Source organism: Oreochromis niloticus, linkage group LG2 (assembly GCF_001858045.2).
Source record: "Oreochromis niloticus isolate F11D_XX linkage group LG2, O_niloticus_UMD_NMBU, whole genome shotgun sequence".
In the NCBI taxonomy this organism is placed as follows: Eukaryota; Metazoa; Chordata; class Actinopteri; order Cichliformes; family Cichlidae; genus Oreochromis; species Oreochromis niloticus.
This window is the reverse complement of record NC_031966.2, coordinates 20932126-20950982: the sequence shown is the minus strand read 5'-3', so window position 1 is coordinate 20950982 and position 18857 is coordinate 20932126. Positions and strand designations below refer to the sequence as shown.

The 18857-nt window shown below is 39.7% G+C and overlaps 1 protein-coding gene across 1 annotated transcript in view; it reads left to right on the top strand.

Moving 5' to 3' along the window:
- The window catches only part of ccdc88b (coiled-coil domain containing 88B), a 57662-nt gene that overhangs the window by 8016 nt on the left and 30789 nt on the right, over positions 1 to 18857 (top strand). The window contains exons 5-17 of the mRNA XM_005467538.4: positions 1416 to 1485; positions 1679 to 1737; positions 2430 to 2513; positions 3336 to 3476; positions 5636 to 5781; positions 6088 to 6169; positions 7696 to 7854; positions 9785 to 9931; positions 10141 to 10315; positions 10545 to 10660; positions 11810 to 11878; positions 14245 to 14955; positions 16477 to 16656. Of these exons, the coding sequence (XP_005467595.2) occupies positions 1416 to 1485; positions 1679 to 1737; positions 2430 to 2513; positions 3336 to 3476; positions 5636 to 5781; positions 6088 to 6169; positions 7696 to 7854; positions 9785 to 9931; positions 10141 to 10315; positions 10545 to 10660; positions 11810 to 11878; positions 14245 to 14955; positions 16477 to 16656 (2139 nt within the window). The remainder of the gene's footprint in view (positions 1 to 1415; positions 1486 to 1678; positions 1738 to 2429; positions 2514 to 3335; positions 3477 to 5635; positions 5782 to 6087; positions 6170 to 7695; positions 7855 to 9784; positions 9932 to 10140; positions 10316 to 10544; positions 10661 to 11809; positions 11879 to 14244; positions 14956 to 16476; positions 16657 to 18857) is intronic.

Genomic DNA, 18857 nt, shown 5'->3' with positions numbered 1-18857 from the left:
ATACACATTAAACAAATATTTTGGAAAAAAAACTTCTAAGAATTGATTATTAACACTCTGTGATCAGAATTGTTGTTAACAAGAAAACCAACCAAGCTGTCTTCTTATTAAAGTAACTCAAAATTATTAAAATTTCTCTTAAAAGTACATTCAGTGGTCACTTCATTAGGTACACCTTATCAGTATTGGGGTAGACCCCCTATTACCTCCATGGCTGCCTTAATTCTTTGTGGCATAGATTCAACGAGGTGCTGAAAACATCTTTGGGAGATTTTGGTTCATACTGACATGACAGCGTCACACAGTTGCTGCAGAGTTGTCAGCTGCGCAGCTGATAGAGATCTGGTTGAGGTCTGGTGACTGTCAGCTGAGGATTGAGATCTGGTGACCGTAGGCGCCATTTGACTACAGTGAACAAAAAAAAATTCTCCACACTATTACAGCACCCCCAGCCTGAACTGTTCATACAAGGCAGGATTATTGTGGATATTCAGATCAGCCCATTCGGCATCAACAACCCATTCTTCTGCTCGGTTTGAAATTCAGAAGGTCCTCTCTGGCCATGTCTACATCTCTAAATATACTGAATTGCTTCCATGTAATTGGCTGATTAGATTTTTTTCTTGGAAAGAAATTGAACAGGTCTGTGTAATAAAGAGTTTGCTAAATGTAGACAAGCAGCTGCTTCCAGCAGTAAACGGTTTCCGGTGATTGATCTGGACCTATTTGGTTTGGTCCTGTCATAGCAGATCCACTAAGGAGATGGTTCCTTAGTGAAATCTGTTAAAAGCCAGTTTTGACAAAAAAAATGTTTATTTACACTTATTATAGTTAAGATTTCCTGAGTAAATACTAATACTAATATATCTGTTACAAGCTGAAGTGAATGAATAATGGCTATGATCTTGTACCTGTCAGGATTGATTCACTCCAAGTAATTTGTTCTGGTTGTTTATGACGTCACTTGTGATCTGTGAGATTATGTCAGTGCGTCTGCATTGCTGTCACATCGCCCACATTACCCATATGTTATACCCAAAAGGTCAGCAGTAGTTGCCAGTAGTGTTAAGTGGTTTAGCTGCAGGTTTCTTATTCACTGGTATCATCATATTGTTTTTCTTTGATTCTATTACACATTGAGAATAAGTAGAGAACAAGATGCAGTGAAATATATTAAACTAAAATTGTACAAAATCTCTCCAGCCTGTAAGAACAAAACAATGCAGTCTTATCAGGGATCTCTTATTTGTTTACACAACAAATCAGAGCCGACTGGTGGAAAGTTCCTGCGCTTTTGTTTATCTCGGCTAACTGAGGGCAGAAGAACAGGACAGTCCAGGTGATTACTTGAGGTGTTTTGTGTGTGTGTGTGCGTATGTGTGTGCTGAACTCTTTACATTTCTTTTCTTTTTCAGGAAGACTTGCAGCAGTTGATACTCATGCCTCTCCCAAATGTTGCCATTCTGGGCCAGGACCCCCTAACAGGTATAAAGATAACAACACGATCCTATCAGTGCCATGTCTCTCAGCAGGAAGAAAGTAATTATACTTTATGTTCGAGTCTATATCTCAGCTATCTGTGAAGCACATTAAGGTGATAATGATAAGGAGGAGGGTGCTGGGGGGGTGAAGATGATGATGATAATGATGATGATGACAGTTATTTCTGTGTCCTCAGAGGCAGCCGTGGAGGAGCTCAGGCGACTGCTGCTACTCTTACTAGGAAGTGCAGTGCAGGTGATCACACACTCATATGACCGTCATGCTTTTTCAAAGCTGACCACAGCAGCATTGTGCATGTTGCTTAAAAACAAAGTAGGAGGACAGACACAATAAATTTCACTTTACTTTACATGTTCTTTCCTCTAAAATCAGTTCAAAGTAATGTGCACACCTTGAACTCTTTGGACTAATTTTTCTCATATTTTCGGTGCTAACTACGTAGATTTGTTGTTTAAACTTTACCAGAAAGGAGTGAAGGATAAATTCTTCTAGGAAAACATAAAAGACAGATTGTTGTGCACTATTTTGTATAAACTCATTCCAGAGGAACTTGATTCATTTCCTTTTCTAATTTCAGCTCAGGATCATTGCGCTCAAATACTGTTTGGTTTTTTTGTTTGTGTCATTAGAGTTTCCGCTGGCATCAGTCTTAGCCTTGTATTGTGTTACCCTGGCAACCTTGTACAAGGGCCAATTTCAGGCTTCGCATTAAAGCGGCGTGATAGTCTTGCCCGACCGCTCAACAGTGCAAGTTTACAAAATGTCTAAGTCTAAGGAGAGTCGTCCAGGAGTCCTCCACCCAAAGACTGCCCTGCTGTCTTCTAATAAGCGTCCTTCACGGCCAATTCCAGGAATACCTATGAACACACTTTTTGGTATTTTGATCTAACATGCACACCTGACTCCATCTCTTCCTGTGTCTACAGTGCGAGAATAAGGAAACCTTCATTCAGCAGATCCAGTCCCTGGACATTGAAACCCAGGCTGGCATTGCCGGTTGTATTCAGCAGGTAAGTAAGTGCCGAATTAATCAAACCAAATCCCTCACTCATTAAAAAAGAAAAAGAAATTCTTGGAGGATTTTTGTTCCCAAACATGATTAAGCAAAGAATCGCTTCACTGTCTGGCCTGTAGGCAGACAGAATGAAACTGTTATACCTTCTCCTTGTGCTTCAACTGAGTTGTGAAAATGAGCTACTTGTCATTCTGTTGGCAGCCTTTTAAGGACCTCTGGGTGCCCCTTGCTGCCACTGTAAGCTGGATCCTCCACCTCTCATGTCCACCTCTCCAATCTCCCCCTCTGTCACATCATTGTCTCTCCTTCATCTTTTTTCCTGTCACTGTCCACCATCCGCTCCAATAAGGCAGAAAGGCCAAATTGCCTCTTTTAAAAACACCCCCCATGAATAATTGCTGGAATTACAAAAACAACATTTTGCATAGCAGCGTGACTGAATTACAGTAACAGCATGCTGCCTCCCAGCCTTTTTCTCCCCAGGTTTTTCAGCCTAACAAATCACAGAGGTGAGAGGTGCTCTTTCTGTGTGAATGGATGCACCCCCTGCTTTCCTTCTGTATGGCTTCCACCCGAGGAGATTTTTAAACCTGTCAACATGATCACTAGCTTTGCATGCACTAGTGAATTTTTTTTAGTGCATTTTTCTACAGCTTTCACACATAGACATGTGAGAATTTATTTTTCTTTTCCTTTTCATTGTACACAAATGCTTGGTATTCACACAGCGCTCGCAGTGCCCGGGCTATTTTGTGTCAGGTGTCCCAGATGTGTATTGATCTTGTCATAGAGGCCTAAAAAATGGTCCTCGTTGCAGGTAACTCAGGATCCTCGTGTGGTTCTGCCACTTCAGTGGGAGGAGCTAGTGGAGACTGAAGGTGCAGACTTGCAGCTGGTGTTTAGCTCCATGGCCAAACAGATCCAAAGCCTGCTGGCACAGAGAGACACACAGTTGGAGGTATGCAATACACAAAGCCTTAAAGAAATAGCTTGACACTTGCGCTTTTTTTAACCAAAAGATAAATGACAGCATTGATACCAATCTCAAGAAGCAGCCGGTAGCTGTTAGGCTAAATAGAAACTCATGGGGAATGAAACAGCCTGTTATAATATAAATATAACTAATTCTTCCCACCAGCACCTGTGAAATTATCTGTGACTTCCTGAAGTTGCAAAGCAGCACATCCCGAAATGATTCTAGCACAAAGCCTACCGTCATTTTTAATTTAAACAGGAAGTCTGATTGTGATTAATTTTTTCTTTCAACGAAAAGGGAACTAAGAAACTTTCACAAGAGCAAGATAACCAGACAGACGCAACAGAACAACGAATGAACAAGGAACGAGTAGTCACAAAAATCAGAAAACGGATCAGATAATTAAGCTCTATGATTTCTAGTTTGGAGGCAGTTTGCAGTTTACATTGAAAGGTGTAACTAGTAGTATTTATTAGATCGTGCACTGGGAGGTAGCTTGGAAGAGTTGCATAGACCCTTTATTCTGATAATGAAACATGATAACAAGTAAGAGATTAGTAGGTCAATGTTTTAACCCCTTAGCTGAGTCAGGCCATCGGTTCTTCCTGTTTCTGTGGGCTATTCTAGGCTAACTGGCAGCTGGTGGTAGCTACATATACCAGACATGACAGTGCTGAGCAGCTCATCTAAATCTTGGCAAGTGGGCAAATGAGCAAATAAGAAATTAATAACGACTATAATAGCTGATTGGAAAGAACACCAAATTACTGCATCACTTTTGCTCTCTTCAACTGTGCAGACAGATGGAGGCAGACCCCTGCGTGGGTGCAACTGCATTGCTGTGGGAGTATGGACTTCATAGTGTGAGCGTCATTGTTCCTTAAAGTGAATTTAACATCATTGTCCGTGGTTTGATTCTTTGCTGGAGAACTGTAATGAATGAAAACGAAAAAATTGGACATTTATGATGTTTTCAATCACGCCGACGTGACAAGAAGGAAATTAAAAACGTGTTTTCCTGAAGAAATTAAAAGTTAATTAACTAAATCAATTTCAGCAAGTGAAGCAGTTCCTCCACTGTTTCAAGTTGGATCAACATTTCACACCAGATGCCGCCCAGACATTTTGTGGCTATGGATTACCTCCTACAGTTGTAATAATTCTGCTTTTTAACCAACAAAAGGTGGTATCAGTGAAATCTCTGCTGAACCGCTCATAGAACTTATTAAAATTCATAAAACATTAGTGCACAGTGGGATTGAAATGGCACTGTGGTCAAAAGTTTTAATGTGATTTAAGTAACAATGAATTGGGAAATGAAATTCATGCTGTTAGGCTGGAGATAACAGACTACAATATTTTTTTTTAAAAAAAAATAGTGTGCAAAGTGTAGTACTAGTGTAGTCTTTGCTTCTTTGAAATAGCAAAGACCCCACAGTCATTTCTAAATGCACCTCAGATTCCACTTCATGTTCCTGCCTTCTGATCTCAAACACATTCTCAATCCTTGAATCCACTGATATTTAACTGAGATCTGTCTTAAGCTTCTAGTGGATTAAAAGGCATTTGCTACAACCTTAATATGAGATCAAAGCAACGTAAGATCTTAAATTTTGTTTCAAATAAATTCCACTGATTTAAATAAAACCCTGTCCCACTGTGCTCTCCTTTATATGAATACTGCGTAAGATCTGAATGTTCTGTTGCTGTGCTGGTTTGCAAAATTACAGGAATAAAAAGGTCATTCTGCATTAATGTTTATAAAATACACACCGTTTGCAAAACTACCTGCTACATTTAACCCTTGTGTGAATTTTCTGCTGCTACACAGATCTGACTTAAATTATACATCACAAAGCGTCAAACAGTCTAAAACATCTGAAGACATCACAGCAGCCGAAGCTCCTTACTCTGTAAAAAAAGAGTGCATACACAGCAAAACACTAGTATCTTAGCTTTGCTGGCATCTACTGAAGCACATACTTATTTAGTCGCTGTGTGCCGCTCACTGTTTTCACCTTCACAGATCCTCAGAAATGTGTTTCTGAGCCTTTAGTCCTCAACCCACGTCTTTCTTTTCAGCTGTTCTTTGTATCCTTTTCCACATCCATCATTGATCTTTCTCTCCCTCTTCTTCCCAGAGAATAGCAGAGCTGTGTCGGGAGCGGGAGGCCCAGTCTGATTCCACGACGGGGCACTTGGGTGGCCGCAACGAGGAGTCATCCCAAGGTCTGCTACTCCAGCTGGCAGACAGCAAGGCCAAACTGCGCCGGCTTAAACAACAACTGTGAGTCTGTGTGTTTGCGTAAGCGTGCAGTATGTGCTCGAGATGATCAAAGTCAGGAGAATGCTTAAAAAGTTGTGACAAAGGTCAGTGTGTCAAGACTGTGAAAATTATTTGCAAACCTGAGCAATGAGTCGGGACCAGATGAGATGCTCACAGGTTATTAAACGCCTGTACAGTTTCAGAATAGCGTTTTTTACTCTAATTATATTTCTGTCTGCCACTTTATCACAGATACAAGTCAAAAGAAAAGAAAAAGCCTTTAGAAAAACTGTGTAATTGCATTTGGGGTGCTGATATGTTTTCTAGGGAAGATAAAGGTGATCAGATACTGGATTACAAGCAGGAGATTGAGACCATGGAGGAACAGCTTCAGAAGCTTCAAAAAGAGGTACAGACATGGAATAGAGGTCAGCACATAGACAGAAATCTGATGTAGGCTTCTTCTTCTTCTCCTTCTTTTTGTTTTGTTTTGTTCCTTTACCACACATACAACATTACTAATTTGACAACATCTAGACTATTGCTCACTGGGCCTAATCACAATAGTGCAGAATCATCCAAAACCATTTGATCTTGAATAAAAACATCTCTCTTAGGCTGTAAATTAGATTGTGCTTTCTCTAGTCAAATACACTTTGACCTGAATAAGGTGGCTGTTACTGTCCCAGCTGAACTTGAAAGTTTAGACTCATAACAAAACTACAGGTATGATCATACATATACAGCCTTAATGTTCCCTCACTGATGACTCATTTAGTTTCATTTTCCATTGTCACATTGCTAAGTGTGCTCCATATATCACTGTCATTCTTCATTTGTCATTATCATTTACTTATGCAGATATGTCTTACACATAGAAGTGCACTGTAAGGACTCGTCTATGATATCATTTTTAAAGTCAACATTAATTTAAAAAATTTTACTTGAGTTGTTGGATTTTTACTTTTCTCATCTTAGTGACAAATCAATGCGTTTTAGACTACAAGCCACAATTAACCACACAGTCATACCGCTCTTTATTCAGTTAACCTAACATGCATGTGTTTGGACTGTGGGAGGAAGCTGGAGTACCCAGAGAGTAAGCACATGGAAAACATGCAAACTCCACACAGGAAGAGCGCCAGCCTGCTGGTGAATTCAAAGCAGGAAGCTTCTTCCTATGAGTTGACAGTGCTAAGCACTGCAGCGCCTTGAGATTAAGCGTTGTTGATAATGCTCAAGATAATTACAATTTAAATAGGTGACTTTCCTGTTAAATGATTAATGTCTATGTGGGAATAACGTCTGTAAGGAAACAGTTAAGTAACTGGCTACCTCCTGCCAGTCCTCCTGAATCGTAACTTGTTTATTTGTTGTTTAAATAATGACACTCGACATTACGGGTATCTTATATGTGAATAATTTCTCCAGTAATTTAAATGAAGTTACATGCTATGTGTGAAAAATGCCCAAATCTAAAGCAGTTATTCAAGTTTTGCATTATTTAAGTATCATGAGACTTATTGCATGCTAGTTTTTTTTACACACGACCTTTTCTGCATTGTTTTCACACAACATATTGCTTACGTGATTCACAGTTAATTCGACCACTTTCATTGTAAATAATAGCAGAAGACATGCAAATGTTATTTGAAACTATAATACATGCAAGTTCAAGCTCTTGCTCTTTTCCATATGGGTCTTTTCAATTTTCTTCTATCCTTCTGAGTACATTTCAGTATTGTATACACCACACGAGTGCACACACACACATTTTCTTCCTCGTGTATCAGACTTTGTCAACATTTGCTTTACTGCATTCCAGATCTGTTCACAACCTTCTTTGACCTCATCCCAGCTGGTGTATGAATGTATCTGTGTGTGTATCTGTGTCTCTGGGTGTGTGTGTGTGTGTGTGTGTCTGCGCGCATGCAGAACCGTTCTCTGCAGGGTGATGTGAGGGGCATGCGTGCACTGCGGGATGAGCTGGACTGTGCCCGAGAGCGAGCTGCACGGTCCGAGCAGCTCCAGACTGAGCTTCAAAGCTGTAAACACAGATTGCGCAGCCTGGAGCTCACACGCACTCAACTGAAGGTACACACACACACACACACACACACACACACACACACACACACACACACACACCAAGCACACATCTCACACCATAGAGAAATCAAGCAACACAGCTACATCTCCACTACAAAATACATAGTTTTTAAAAAAAATGTTATGCAGGGAAGACAAAATCATTTTCACATTGCTTTGATACACACACACAAGCTTGACAAAGGCCCTCATATAAAAATTGCTGGCGAAGGTCACATCAAGAAGATCCCTTTTTAAATCTTTCTCTTTGAGTAGCTATTATTTTTTAAAAGAAGTACCACTTAATCTCAAAAGCCATATATTCCCTCACACGGCCCTGAGGGTTTCAATCAAGAGTGAGTACGAACAACTCTAAAGCTCAAAGCCGGAGAATGAGATTATATTGTGTGATGTCATTGGGATTTACCGCCTGGAGCTGCTTCATTGACAAAGAGCAGCTACAGTTATTGGAACTTTTACACCCAAATGAGATTTATTCTGAGGTACTATAACTGTTCAGGGCAAAAAAAAATGTGCTCATATCCTTGTGAAACACTTTGCAGTGTCCTCACCGTCACCTTCCCTGTCTTTTTTGAGTCATCCTGCTTAAATTCAATATCAGTGTGACTGCTCATGTTAGCCGGAAGGGTGATTTTTTTCTAATGTTGTGTGTGTGCCGAGAACTCGTTTCCAGAAATTCAAAATGAACTGTTGTGCGGCTGTAAAGAATCAGGAGGAAAAGGTGCCAAATATTTACGTGTAAAAAAAATAAATAAATCAGCCTTCAGTTTGGAAGGTCAAATTAGTTTCATTACATCTTGGCTTTTATTTGCATTTTTTATCAGTAGTGACAATATCGTACTCACAAGTTGTTTGCAGCGATCTGCGTAAGTGTGGATTCTGCTAAAAATTACACCGAGTTGGCCAAAAAAGGACCAGTAAGACAGCTAGGGAGGTTTGCTGACAGTTTGTGTGCGATTATTTCTGGTTTAACACCTTGTGGCTTTTTATACTCTTGTTAAACTGCTAACTTGTCTCACTAAAAACACAGAAAGTCTAAAAAAAATGTTTAAAATGTGACTTAGTATTATATTATATTTTATTTTCCTTCGTTTTGAAAGATATATTTTATCACTATGTTGTCGGCTTTTTCAATTTTGCTTTAATAGGTTATTAATGTGGATTTAGATATTAATCAGTATTACCTTATTTTTATGAAGTAACTACCACGAGTATGAGGATATAAAAATGAATATTTTTAAAATGATATTACTATACTAATTGGTCTTGCTAATGTGTGCCTATTTAGTACACAGTTACATAAAATTCAATATAATATACATCAGTTATAACCACTGTTCTTACAAGGTAATTACTAGGCTATTACTTTGGCAATTAGATTGTAATAACTTGCTGTTTCCCGTTATTATCAAGCTGCTACTCTGGGTTTAACTTCACTTAATACAGCCTAAAAAAATCTAATAAAATATAAATGTCATAATTTACAACAGTTTTCAACTCTAACATTGGAGAGCATCAGCACTGAGTACTAAAAGTACTAAAGTAGCCGGATACAAGCTCCAAAATCACAGTTAGAGATCATATTTTGGTACTTGCAATGTCTGCAGTTTGCTTCTCAGCTGTACGTCAGCCTCTCTGACTCCCTCAGCAAGACTTGTCTCTGTCTTTACTGTGAACTGTATAATAAGGGGAAATTATATAGAAAATACATTCAGCTGACAGCTAAAACCATTTAAAGTTGCTTTGTGCACTTAAGTGACAGTAGAGAACTGAATGGGAACAAAACAGTGATAGATGTGACAGATTAGAGGAAGTTGCTACAAAAGAAACCTCAGACTTGACAGAATACATGAAACGAAAACCGTGAGCACGTCATCGTGTTGTTTCAATCGTCTCTGTTTGGTGCCCCCTGCAGGAGCAGCAGCAGCTGTGCGCAGCGCTGCAGGAAACCAAAACGCTTCTAGAAGAGCAGCTGGCGGACGCTCGGGCGCGCTGCTCCTCCCTACGTGAGCTGGAGAGGGACAATCTTGTGCTGCGTCAGAGAATCATGGAAGTGGAAGCGGTGGGTGGAAACTATGATGCAGTTTTTGCATTTCTGTCCATCCCGTACAAATGAGCTCTTAATTGTACTGAAGATTGCAGATTGTTCTAATATTTTCTTTTTTTGACAGAAAGGTTGCATTTCATGAAAGAACCCCATGCATGTTGTGTGGAGGCCCATTGAAGTCTCTTGCTCATGTGATGATTGAGTGTGTGTGTATGTGTGCTCAGGAGCGGGACACTGAGAGGCAGCGAGTTGATGAACTGCTGGAGATGAACATGAGCCTCGAGGCTGACCTGAGGCACAGCAGCAGCGGGGGCAGCGTCCTTGCTCCGGTTGTTGCACTTCCGCAACGTTTCCTCCAATCAGAACTGGAGTCCGACGAGGAGCTGAGTGAAGTGATTGGTCAGAGCACCCACCTCTCTGCACCTTGTCATTTAAGACATGCTAATTAACTGATAAGAGAAAATATTTTGAGGTAATACTTACCCACAGGTTATTAATCAACAGTAACTGAGTTCATATATCCATTTCTCTTTTTCTCTTTTTCTTTCCTCCACCTATCTGCCTCACTCCCTCCTTCTGTTCTTCTTTTTCTTGTTTTATTCTTTATTTCCTCCTCTCTGTGCCTCAGATCAGAAGCCGCTGAGCGTGGAAGTGGGCGAGGCTTCGACGCTGAGGCTGCTGGGAGCGGAGCAGGAGAACGCAGAGCTCAGAAGACGACTGGAGGAGCTGCAGGCCCAGCAGGAGGTCAGAGTTCAGAGGTCGCAAGTTGTGACTAATAGAGAAGAATTTCACCTTACTCAGTAACAATAGTCAGGCAGCCTGTGAATTTTTAAATGATGATCAGTTAATACTAAAAGGGCCCAAAGTGTACCAAGAAAATATCTCCCACCTCTACCGCCACCAGCCTGATACAAGGCAGGTAGGACCCATGCTTTAATGCTGTTTACACCAAATTCTGACCCTACTCCTGATTGCTGCCACAGTTTTTCAAATCTTCTGTTGTCCAATTTTGATCAAACTTTAGCTTTAGTTTCCAATTCTTAGCCCAGTGTGTTCTTCTGCTGCTGTAGCCCATCTGACTCAATGTTCAATGCAATTTGCAGTCAGAGATGCTCTTCTGCATATGTTGATTGTAACAAGTGTTTATTTGAGTTACTGTTGCCTTCATATTACCCTGAAGCAGTCTGGCAAATCTCCTCTGACCTCAGGTGTAAACAAGGCATTTTTATCCAGAGACCTGCCGTTCACTTGATATTTCATCTTTTTCAGACCATTCTTGGTAAACCCTAGAAATGATTGTGTGGGAAAATCCCAGTAAATCAGCAGTTTCTAAAATGCTCAGACCAGCCATTCCCCATTCAGAGTCAGTGAAATGACCTTTCTTCCCCATTCTGATGCTCAGCTTGAACCTGGGTGATATATTCTTAAAATCACGGTATTTCATGGAAATCTGCTACTAGGATTTTTATCACAATTTAAAAAATACTGAACAGCCTTTTACTGATGACTGCAGTTTGCAGCAGGTCATCTGCATGGTGAATTGTGCAGCAGTGTGAATTGCTGATATTTACATTAATCAGCAGCTTTAACTTTGTAGTTGTAACAATGTAACTTTGCTCGAGTGGTCACGGTAATGCACACAGACAGAAGAGAAATGACAACTGGATAACATGCAAATCAGGTTTTATATATAGTTTTCCATTTCCCTTGCGTGTCTTGTAATTGATATGATCATTATGTTGGGAAAAAATATTTTTAATTAAGAATGTTTAATGATGATACTAGCAGGCCTGCCATCTCTGAATATATCTGAGTTGTTAAAGATGTAAATGAAGCTGGAAAAACAGGATGCAACAAATGAAGGCATTAAGCACACATCTCCCCTCGCTGCAGGCTGATTCTCCAGATGCAAAGGATGAGCTGGCCTGCCTGGAGATGAAACATCAGGAAACATTTAGGGAGGTGAGCACAGAGCAAACTGAAGGCTTTACCAAACAGTTACTGTTCTAACAATCATCTTTTCTTTTTTTTTAACCGTCACATTGTTGACTGGTAGTAAACTGTTCTGACGCGAATGCATTTATAAGTAATATTGCTTTTTTAGCCAATGTAAAAACCCTTCTCTGCCACATGTATTATGTAGCCATATATAATAAATTCATGGCATGTGTGAGCAGCTTTGTGTTGCAGTGGAGCAGAATTCTGGTGCTGAATCAATTTGTTTTTATTTATTTATCATCAGCAGAAAATTAGCTGAAGTATTCTACATTTTTACAAAAACAATGGCTCACTTGTGTTTGAAATGGATTGTTCGCAGACTCTACAATCCCCCTTCAGTGTTTTTTTTTTTTTAAATTTCCACTCGTCGTTTCCATCCTCCAGCCTGAGAATTGACTGTTTTGGCTGTCAGTCTCATAGCTTACATCTGCCTCTACCAGCAGCAGGAACAAGTGAAAAAGATTTAAAAATACAGTGTATGCTAGCCTCCCAACACCAGATGACTGACAGGTGGAGCTGGTGGATGCCATAAAAGAGCTGAAAGTATAGAAATATTGTTCTATATTTCTCATTAACTGTTAGTTATTTAAGTAGTAAAGTGTGGTGATATGTTGTGTTGTTATTGTTTGCTGCCCAATATGACAGAAACGCAGGAATGAATGTTAGCTTTAACAAAGGAAAACATAATTAACTGCACTTAATACAGCATTTTAACTGCATTTAACTGTGTCCGCATAGCTTTGGGGTTTCCCACCAAATGAAATCTGGGGGCAGATGCTATATCCTTAAAATAATAATACGATTGTTAGGGATAATGATAAAAAGGGATAATGGTATTTATTAATTTTTTTAAATATATACTGAACAACAAGTTAGAGGTGATTATAACTCGTAGGTGGCAACATTTATCAGTGCAAACAAAAGGGTATTTTCCGTCCTTTTCCAGTGAAGCGCTGTCACTGATGACTGCGATACCAGACTAAGTTAATGTGTGAAATTGTTGTCACAACAAGGTACCAGCAGCAGCAGCAACACTATAGTGCAACTGTAGTGACACAGTATTATATACAGTGCAACAGCACAGGTCAAATGTAAACACAAAGGTTGCCTAGGTAGTGTTATTATGAGTGTTTAACAGTAATTAAAGTAACTCAGCCTCTTCAACAATGAGTGAAACAAATTTGTAGCGTCAAGATTCAATTCTGATTAAATGATCACCGGAGGCTGACACACTGCTTATTAGTTATTATTAATCTCTGGCTCTCTTCCACAGCATGTCTTCCTCCCCTCACCTATCAGTCGGTCGCGCCATACGGCCGTCCCTCCCTGAGCCTGGTTGTGCTGGAGGTTTCTTCCTGTTAAAAGGGAGTTTTTCCTTCCCACTGTCGCCGCTCATAGGGGGTCATATAATTTTGGGGGTTTTCTCTTTTTTTATTATTGTAGGTTCTTTGCTTTGAGGCAACTATTGCTGTGATTTGGCACCACATAAATCAAACTGAATTGAATTTGAATTGTATTTTATTTTATTGCTCTCAGGCTTCTCTGGGTTTGTGTTGTGTATGCTAAGTCCCATAAACATATGGCGTTGACTTGTCACTGATGTCACAAGAAAAAACTTTTATATATTTTATTATTGTATTACTGTGGACAGTATGATTTGGCATTAATATTTTAACACTTAACCCCCCCCCCCCGAATACTTTAAATAATAAATAGTAAATATGTTATGATTACAACAACCAGTATGACACGTAAAAGACACTTGAAGGCTGTGCTTTACATTCCCTCAGATGAAATATGGTAATTAAATGTTACTCAGTTCACAACATTACATCACACTACCGTAGCCACAAAAGTTGTATTAAATCAGTGGTAATCAGCTTTTTAGAAGATAATAGAATAATGTTTTGGGTGACTTTTGGTGCCAGTTGTGCAGCTGTTCAGTTGGGCAAACAGTATATTTGATTTCATTTATTTTCTGCGTTACGCTAGAATTTTGAATGGTGCTGCGTGACGGATTTCAGGCATACTGAGTTTTCTGTAGTTATTTGTGTGGAGGAGTGCTTTTATATTGTGTTGTTATAACCAAAGATCATTTAAATCGATCAGTAATTTCCCTGTCTGTCCTTCTTTCATTTTTCCCTACTTCATTTTCTTTTCTTTTGTATTGAAACTGGATGTATTCTGAGGAAAAGGGGGTGATTTCAGTTTTCTTACCCACCATGCATTCAAGTTCAATCACTGTCAGCACATGAAAGGAAACAGTGACAAAAAAGGGATATTCAAAGCTTTGAAATGTCTCTAAATTTCTCTCCAATTATGCTTTTCAGTTTCAAAACTTGAAGAATGAAAATGCCACTTTGAAACAGCGTCTGGAACAGCTTGTGACCAAACTTCAACACCTAGAAGACAAGAGGAAGGAGGAAGGAATGAAGATGCCTGACAGAGTGGAGGAGGAGGGGGAGGGAAAAAAGGTGGTGAGAGGAGTCCAGGGATCTGAATCCTGCAGGGGAGAGGGGGAAGGAAGGGTTAGGATGATGGAGGAGAAGGAGAAAAGAGGAGAAGTCATCGGGACACACCGTGAAGCTGGAGTTGGTGAAGAGATTCTTCATGTTCAGACGGGAAAAGATGAACCATGTAATGAGGTGATCCAGACCAATAGAAGAGGAGAGGCTGAGGGAGGGCAGAAAGAAAGGGAGAAACAGGAAAAAGAAAGTGAGCCAAAGAAAGAAAAGACTGAATTACCAATAAGTTCAGAGATACAGAAACAATCAGTTGAAGATAAAGTAGAGACTATAGCTACACACCTGGCCGTATGTTCCCTAACTAGTCCTGATATGGAGCTTCTGACAAAACGACTCCAGGAGGCCCAGGAGGAGGCCGAAAGACAGACTAACCTGGCCCAGGACTTGCGCTCTAAGCTGGGAGAGCAGAGCAAGAAAACCTGGGAGGCTGAGCAGCGGCTGGTACTCGTCGAGGCTGAGCTGCAGCGTCTGAAGAAAGCCGGAGAAAGTTTGGTGGAGGCCCGCAGGCAGATAGAGGTATGGCTGGCTGTAGTGGTTAAGTTGGAGACTGTAGAAAGTAGATATTAATCTTTGTTGGTCGGTGAAGCAAGTGAAAACGTGGGCGTTATATTATTGTATAATTGTGTTTATAATGTGTTTCTTGTGTGCAAAGTGCCATCAAATGTTCCCGCTACAACACCCATAAAAAGCAAAAGCTGAAACTGATTTAAAATTGACTGCAAGCCACTTAATGATCGACTCCTTGTGCAGCTATAAACTGCCTTCAGTGCTAAGCACATGTTTAGATCGCTCCTTGGAAATCCCTCTCTGACCACTTGCAGTAATACATCTGTGACTCATGATGGATCTTAGCTTTCATCTTGAGAAAGAGAACACATTTTCTAAGGGAGAGTGGCAAGTGACAAATGTATTGGGCACAAACAATGGTAAATATAGAAAAAAGTCTGAGTTTTCAATGTACTGTGAAAGACGTCACTTTTAAACGTGTCACAGTCAGGGAAAGTTCACGCTTACAGTTACAGTGCAACTCTGCACTAACAGTCTGACCTTGATGATGGACAACTGTATAGAGCGCAGCACTGTAAATGTTAAATAAAATGAACTTTTCCACTGAACTTTCCACTGCTCTTTGGTCTGTGGGTTGTAGCCGAAGATCCTCGTCATGCAACGCTGAGTCAGTTTGATAAAGAAGCTGATGCTTGCTCTCTCCACATGCTTGATGCTCCTGGTGAAGTTGCAGATGTCTCACTGCAAGTGGTCAAAATGTAACAATCCAAACGACAATCCAAAAGTGTCGTATGGCTGCACAAACCAATGACTGTGAAGGTGATTTTTAAAGCTCACTCTTAAGTTATTGGGTTATTTTTGGTTAGAAGTATGAGCTGCATGGAGTAACTCTATAAATAACAGAAACAAAGATTCAAAACGTTCACACATCAGAATTGTTTTCAGCAATAACATTGGCATGGCTGTTCACTCCAAACTAAAATATCTACTACAAAAACAGCTTTTATATTGATTGTCATAAAAATTTGTTCAAGCCACATGAAAATTTTTAATTTCTTTGGTAAGTTTCTCATCTACACTGTCATAATTATCCTACAAAAAGGTGATTTTTGTACTTAGCTGTACTTTGCATTAAATGCATGATGGAAAATATTTGCAAACATGGTGGAACTTGAAGCTCACCAGGTTGCTTTTGTGAGCATTTTTGCATTTCACTCAGGGCAGCAGTGTGCCAGAGTAAACCCTCGCAAAGCTGCAAGAGTATCTGGGATTGTTTGTGCTTTTGCACACTCATCAAACCTGCAGTGCACCAACAACAGACCCTTTGTGTTGTTTGCCAGTTAACTGGAATTATTAGCAAATGTATTTACTCAATACTTCCTTTAAAGCCGTAGGTTTGTAGTTCTTTCCTAAAAATTATATATATACAAGACTCATTCAATTACTGGAAAAATATAATGTTTTCTAGTATTAGTGACTGCACATGCTATACATCGAGCTTTCAGATGTTTCTAACTGCTTTTCTCTCAGGTTCTTCAGTCTGAGGGTCTAGTTATGGAGGAGGAGTTGTGTCGCTTACGAAGCCAAGCAGAGCTTCACAGGATGCAGACCACAATCATTGCCACCCTGGAGGGAGAGCGGGCTACACTCGAGAGAGAAAGAGACATGCTGCGCAGCACCTTGGACACCATGCGCACCGCCCAACGCAAGGTTGGAGAGTACACAGCCACAGACCTGCACACACAATATAAAGACGCCAAATATTTCCATGAACATGGCAGATGACACTGGACTTAAGGGGGAAATAGAAGAAGAAGGGCAAATAAAAAACAGAAGAGTTCAAAATTTTCTTACAGTCAACCTCTGTGATCTCCTTAAATAAAAACATCCCATCTGGATTCCACTTAACCAATAAATTTCAGTATTTCTGAAAGCAAATTCCCTTACTGCACGACGCAGGCTTGACAACATGAAGTGGAACAGTTTTATTAAGCTGTCGGAGATGCATGTTAACATTTTTATCCACCTTATATTGAGCGAGCAAATCAGATTTGAACTGCAGTATTCACATATTGACAAAAATCTCATCTGCACTCAGAGGAGGGAAGCAGGTGAATGTTTTGGTTTGGCTTATTCAGTGCATTTCTGCAGATGGAGATTCAAGCAGAAATCCAACTGAGAGCCACCTTCTTCAGACGGCCCACTTTGGGTCATTGAAGTCTTTGTGAATACGGTGCAATTTAATGTGCAATTTGCAGTAAAAATTTCAACACATAAGAAAAACTGCAAACTAAGGAAAAGAGCACTGCTAAGTCAGCATTAAAGAAATACCTTAAAAGGGATTCATAAATACCTCCCACTCAGAAAACGCTGTATATAACCCTCCATCTGATGGGGTAATATTCTTTGGTGACACCCTCCCAGTTTTTTGAAAGTGAAAACGTCTTTTTTGTGGATGTTTGGCCTAAATGTCTACTAAAATTACTCTGGCTAATAAACTACAATTTTCTTAGGCAAGATTGGATGTTTTTTAACTGTACACGACATATAATTGACAACCTATTGTAAAGGAACAACGCGTTAGAACAAGTGTTTTCTGCTATGACGCATCCCAAAAACCTGTTTTGTGTACATTTAGTTGCTTGCATGAAAAAGTAGTGCAACTCTGGATAGGCTTTTCCTACCGATCTGCCACACTTCTCACGACATCACATCAAACCAGAGATGCATCTTTAAAAACAGTGGCTCATTCTTTTGATTTCTAAACACTAAATCTAACAGCACACTCTCATAATGTAAGAGCTGAGAAAGTACTCTGCTGTCACTTTGGTTTATGAATAAAATAGCTTAAGTTGTAAGCCAGCCAGACGTCAGCAGCAACTAAAAATTTGTTCATTTCAATATTTGATGTTTTAGCCCATGAAACAGAATGGTTTCTATCTACATTCGAGGTAGACTTCACATCCCGACCACCAGCAGGAAGAGCAGAGAGCCAGAATTCATGAGATTAAAACAGTGCATGTTAAATGAATCATGAAGTGTACTTCTTTCAGCTGTAGGCGTGAGTAAAACCAAAATAGGAACTCACGTCTCATCCTCGTTCTCCCCTTTGCTTCCCTGTCGTTGTGTACGTTTACTGAACTGGTTTGTATTGAAGCATTTTTTTTCAAACCCCTCATATATCCTGGAAAAAATGATCAGATTTTCTGCTAAGTAATGAGATTTAGTCCACAATCTGGAGGACGCTGTTTTGTGTCTAGGAAATAAAATAAATGTACTCAATATGTTTTCTACTTTTTAAAAATACTTTCTATAGGGCTTTGAAAGTGTTTCTGAATTGCATTGTTTACATCCACGTTTGATGATGTGGAGGGGTGCAGTAATGTGAAGTATGGTTATTCTCCCGTAGGCGGCAAAAAATGTACATTTACTCAAGTGCTTTAAAGTACTCTTGACATCCTTGTACTTTCTATTTCGTCCCTCTTTTTACATCCTCTTCACTAAAGTACAGGATTTAATAAATTAGGTGAATTTCCCTAACAGGATTTAAAGGTGAGCATTTTAACATTCAGGAAAATAATTATAGACCACAGTAGAAATATCTAACCACTGCCATGTATCAGATGAGCAAACAGTTCCTGTTATCCAGAGGTCCTTTAAGTAAAACTGACAGAGTCCAAGCTGCAGTTTGGTTTCAAGGTAAATTAATGTTTATTGTTTTCAATAGTCTGAAAACTTTTGAATTACTTATTTTTGAGCTGTATTTTAAAAATGTATTATTGTTGTTTTAATCGAATCAAATGCGAGGACCTAAAAGCAGGGCACACAGCAGGAGGCGGGACTAATGAAAGCTGTGGGAGCTACAGAAATCCACCAGGTACCAAAGATCTCAGAGTATGAGCAGATAAAGT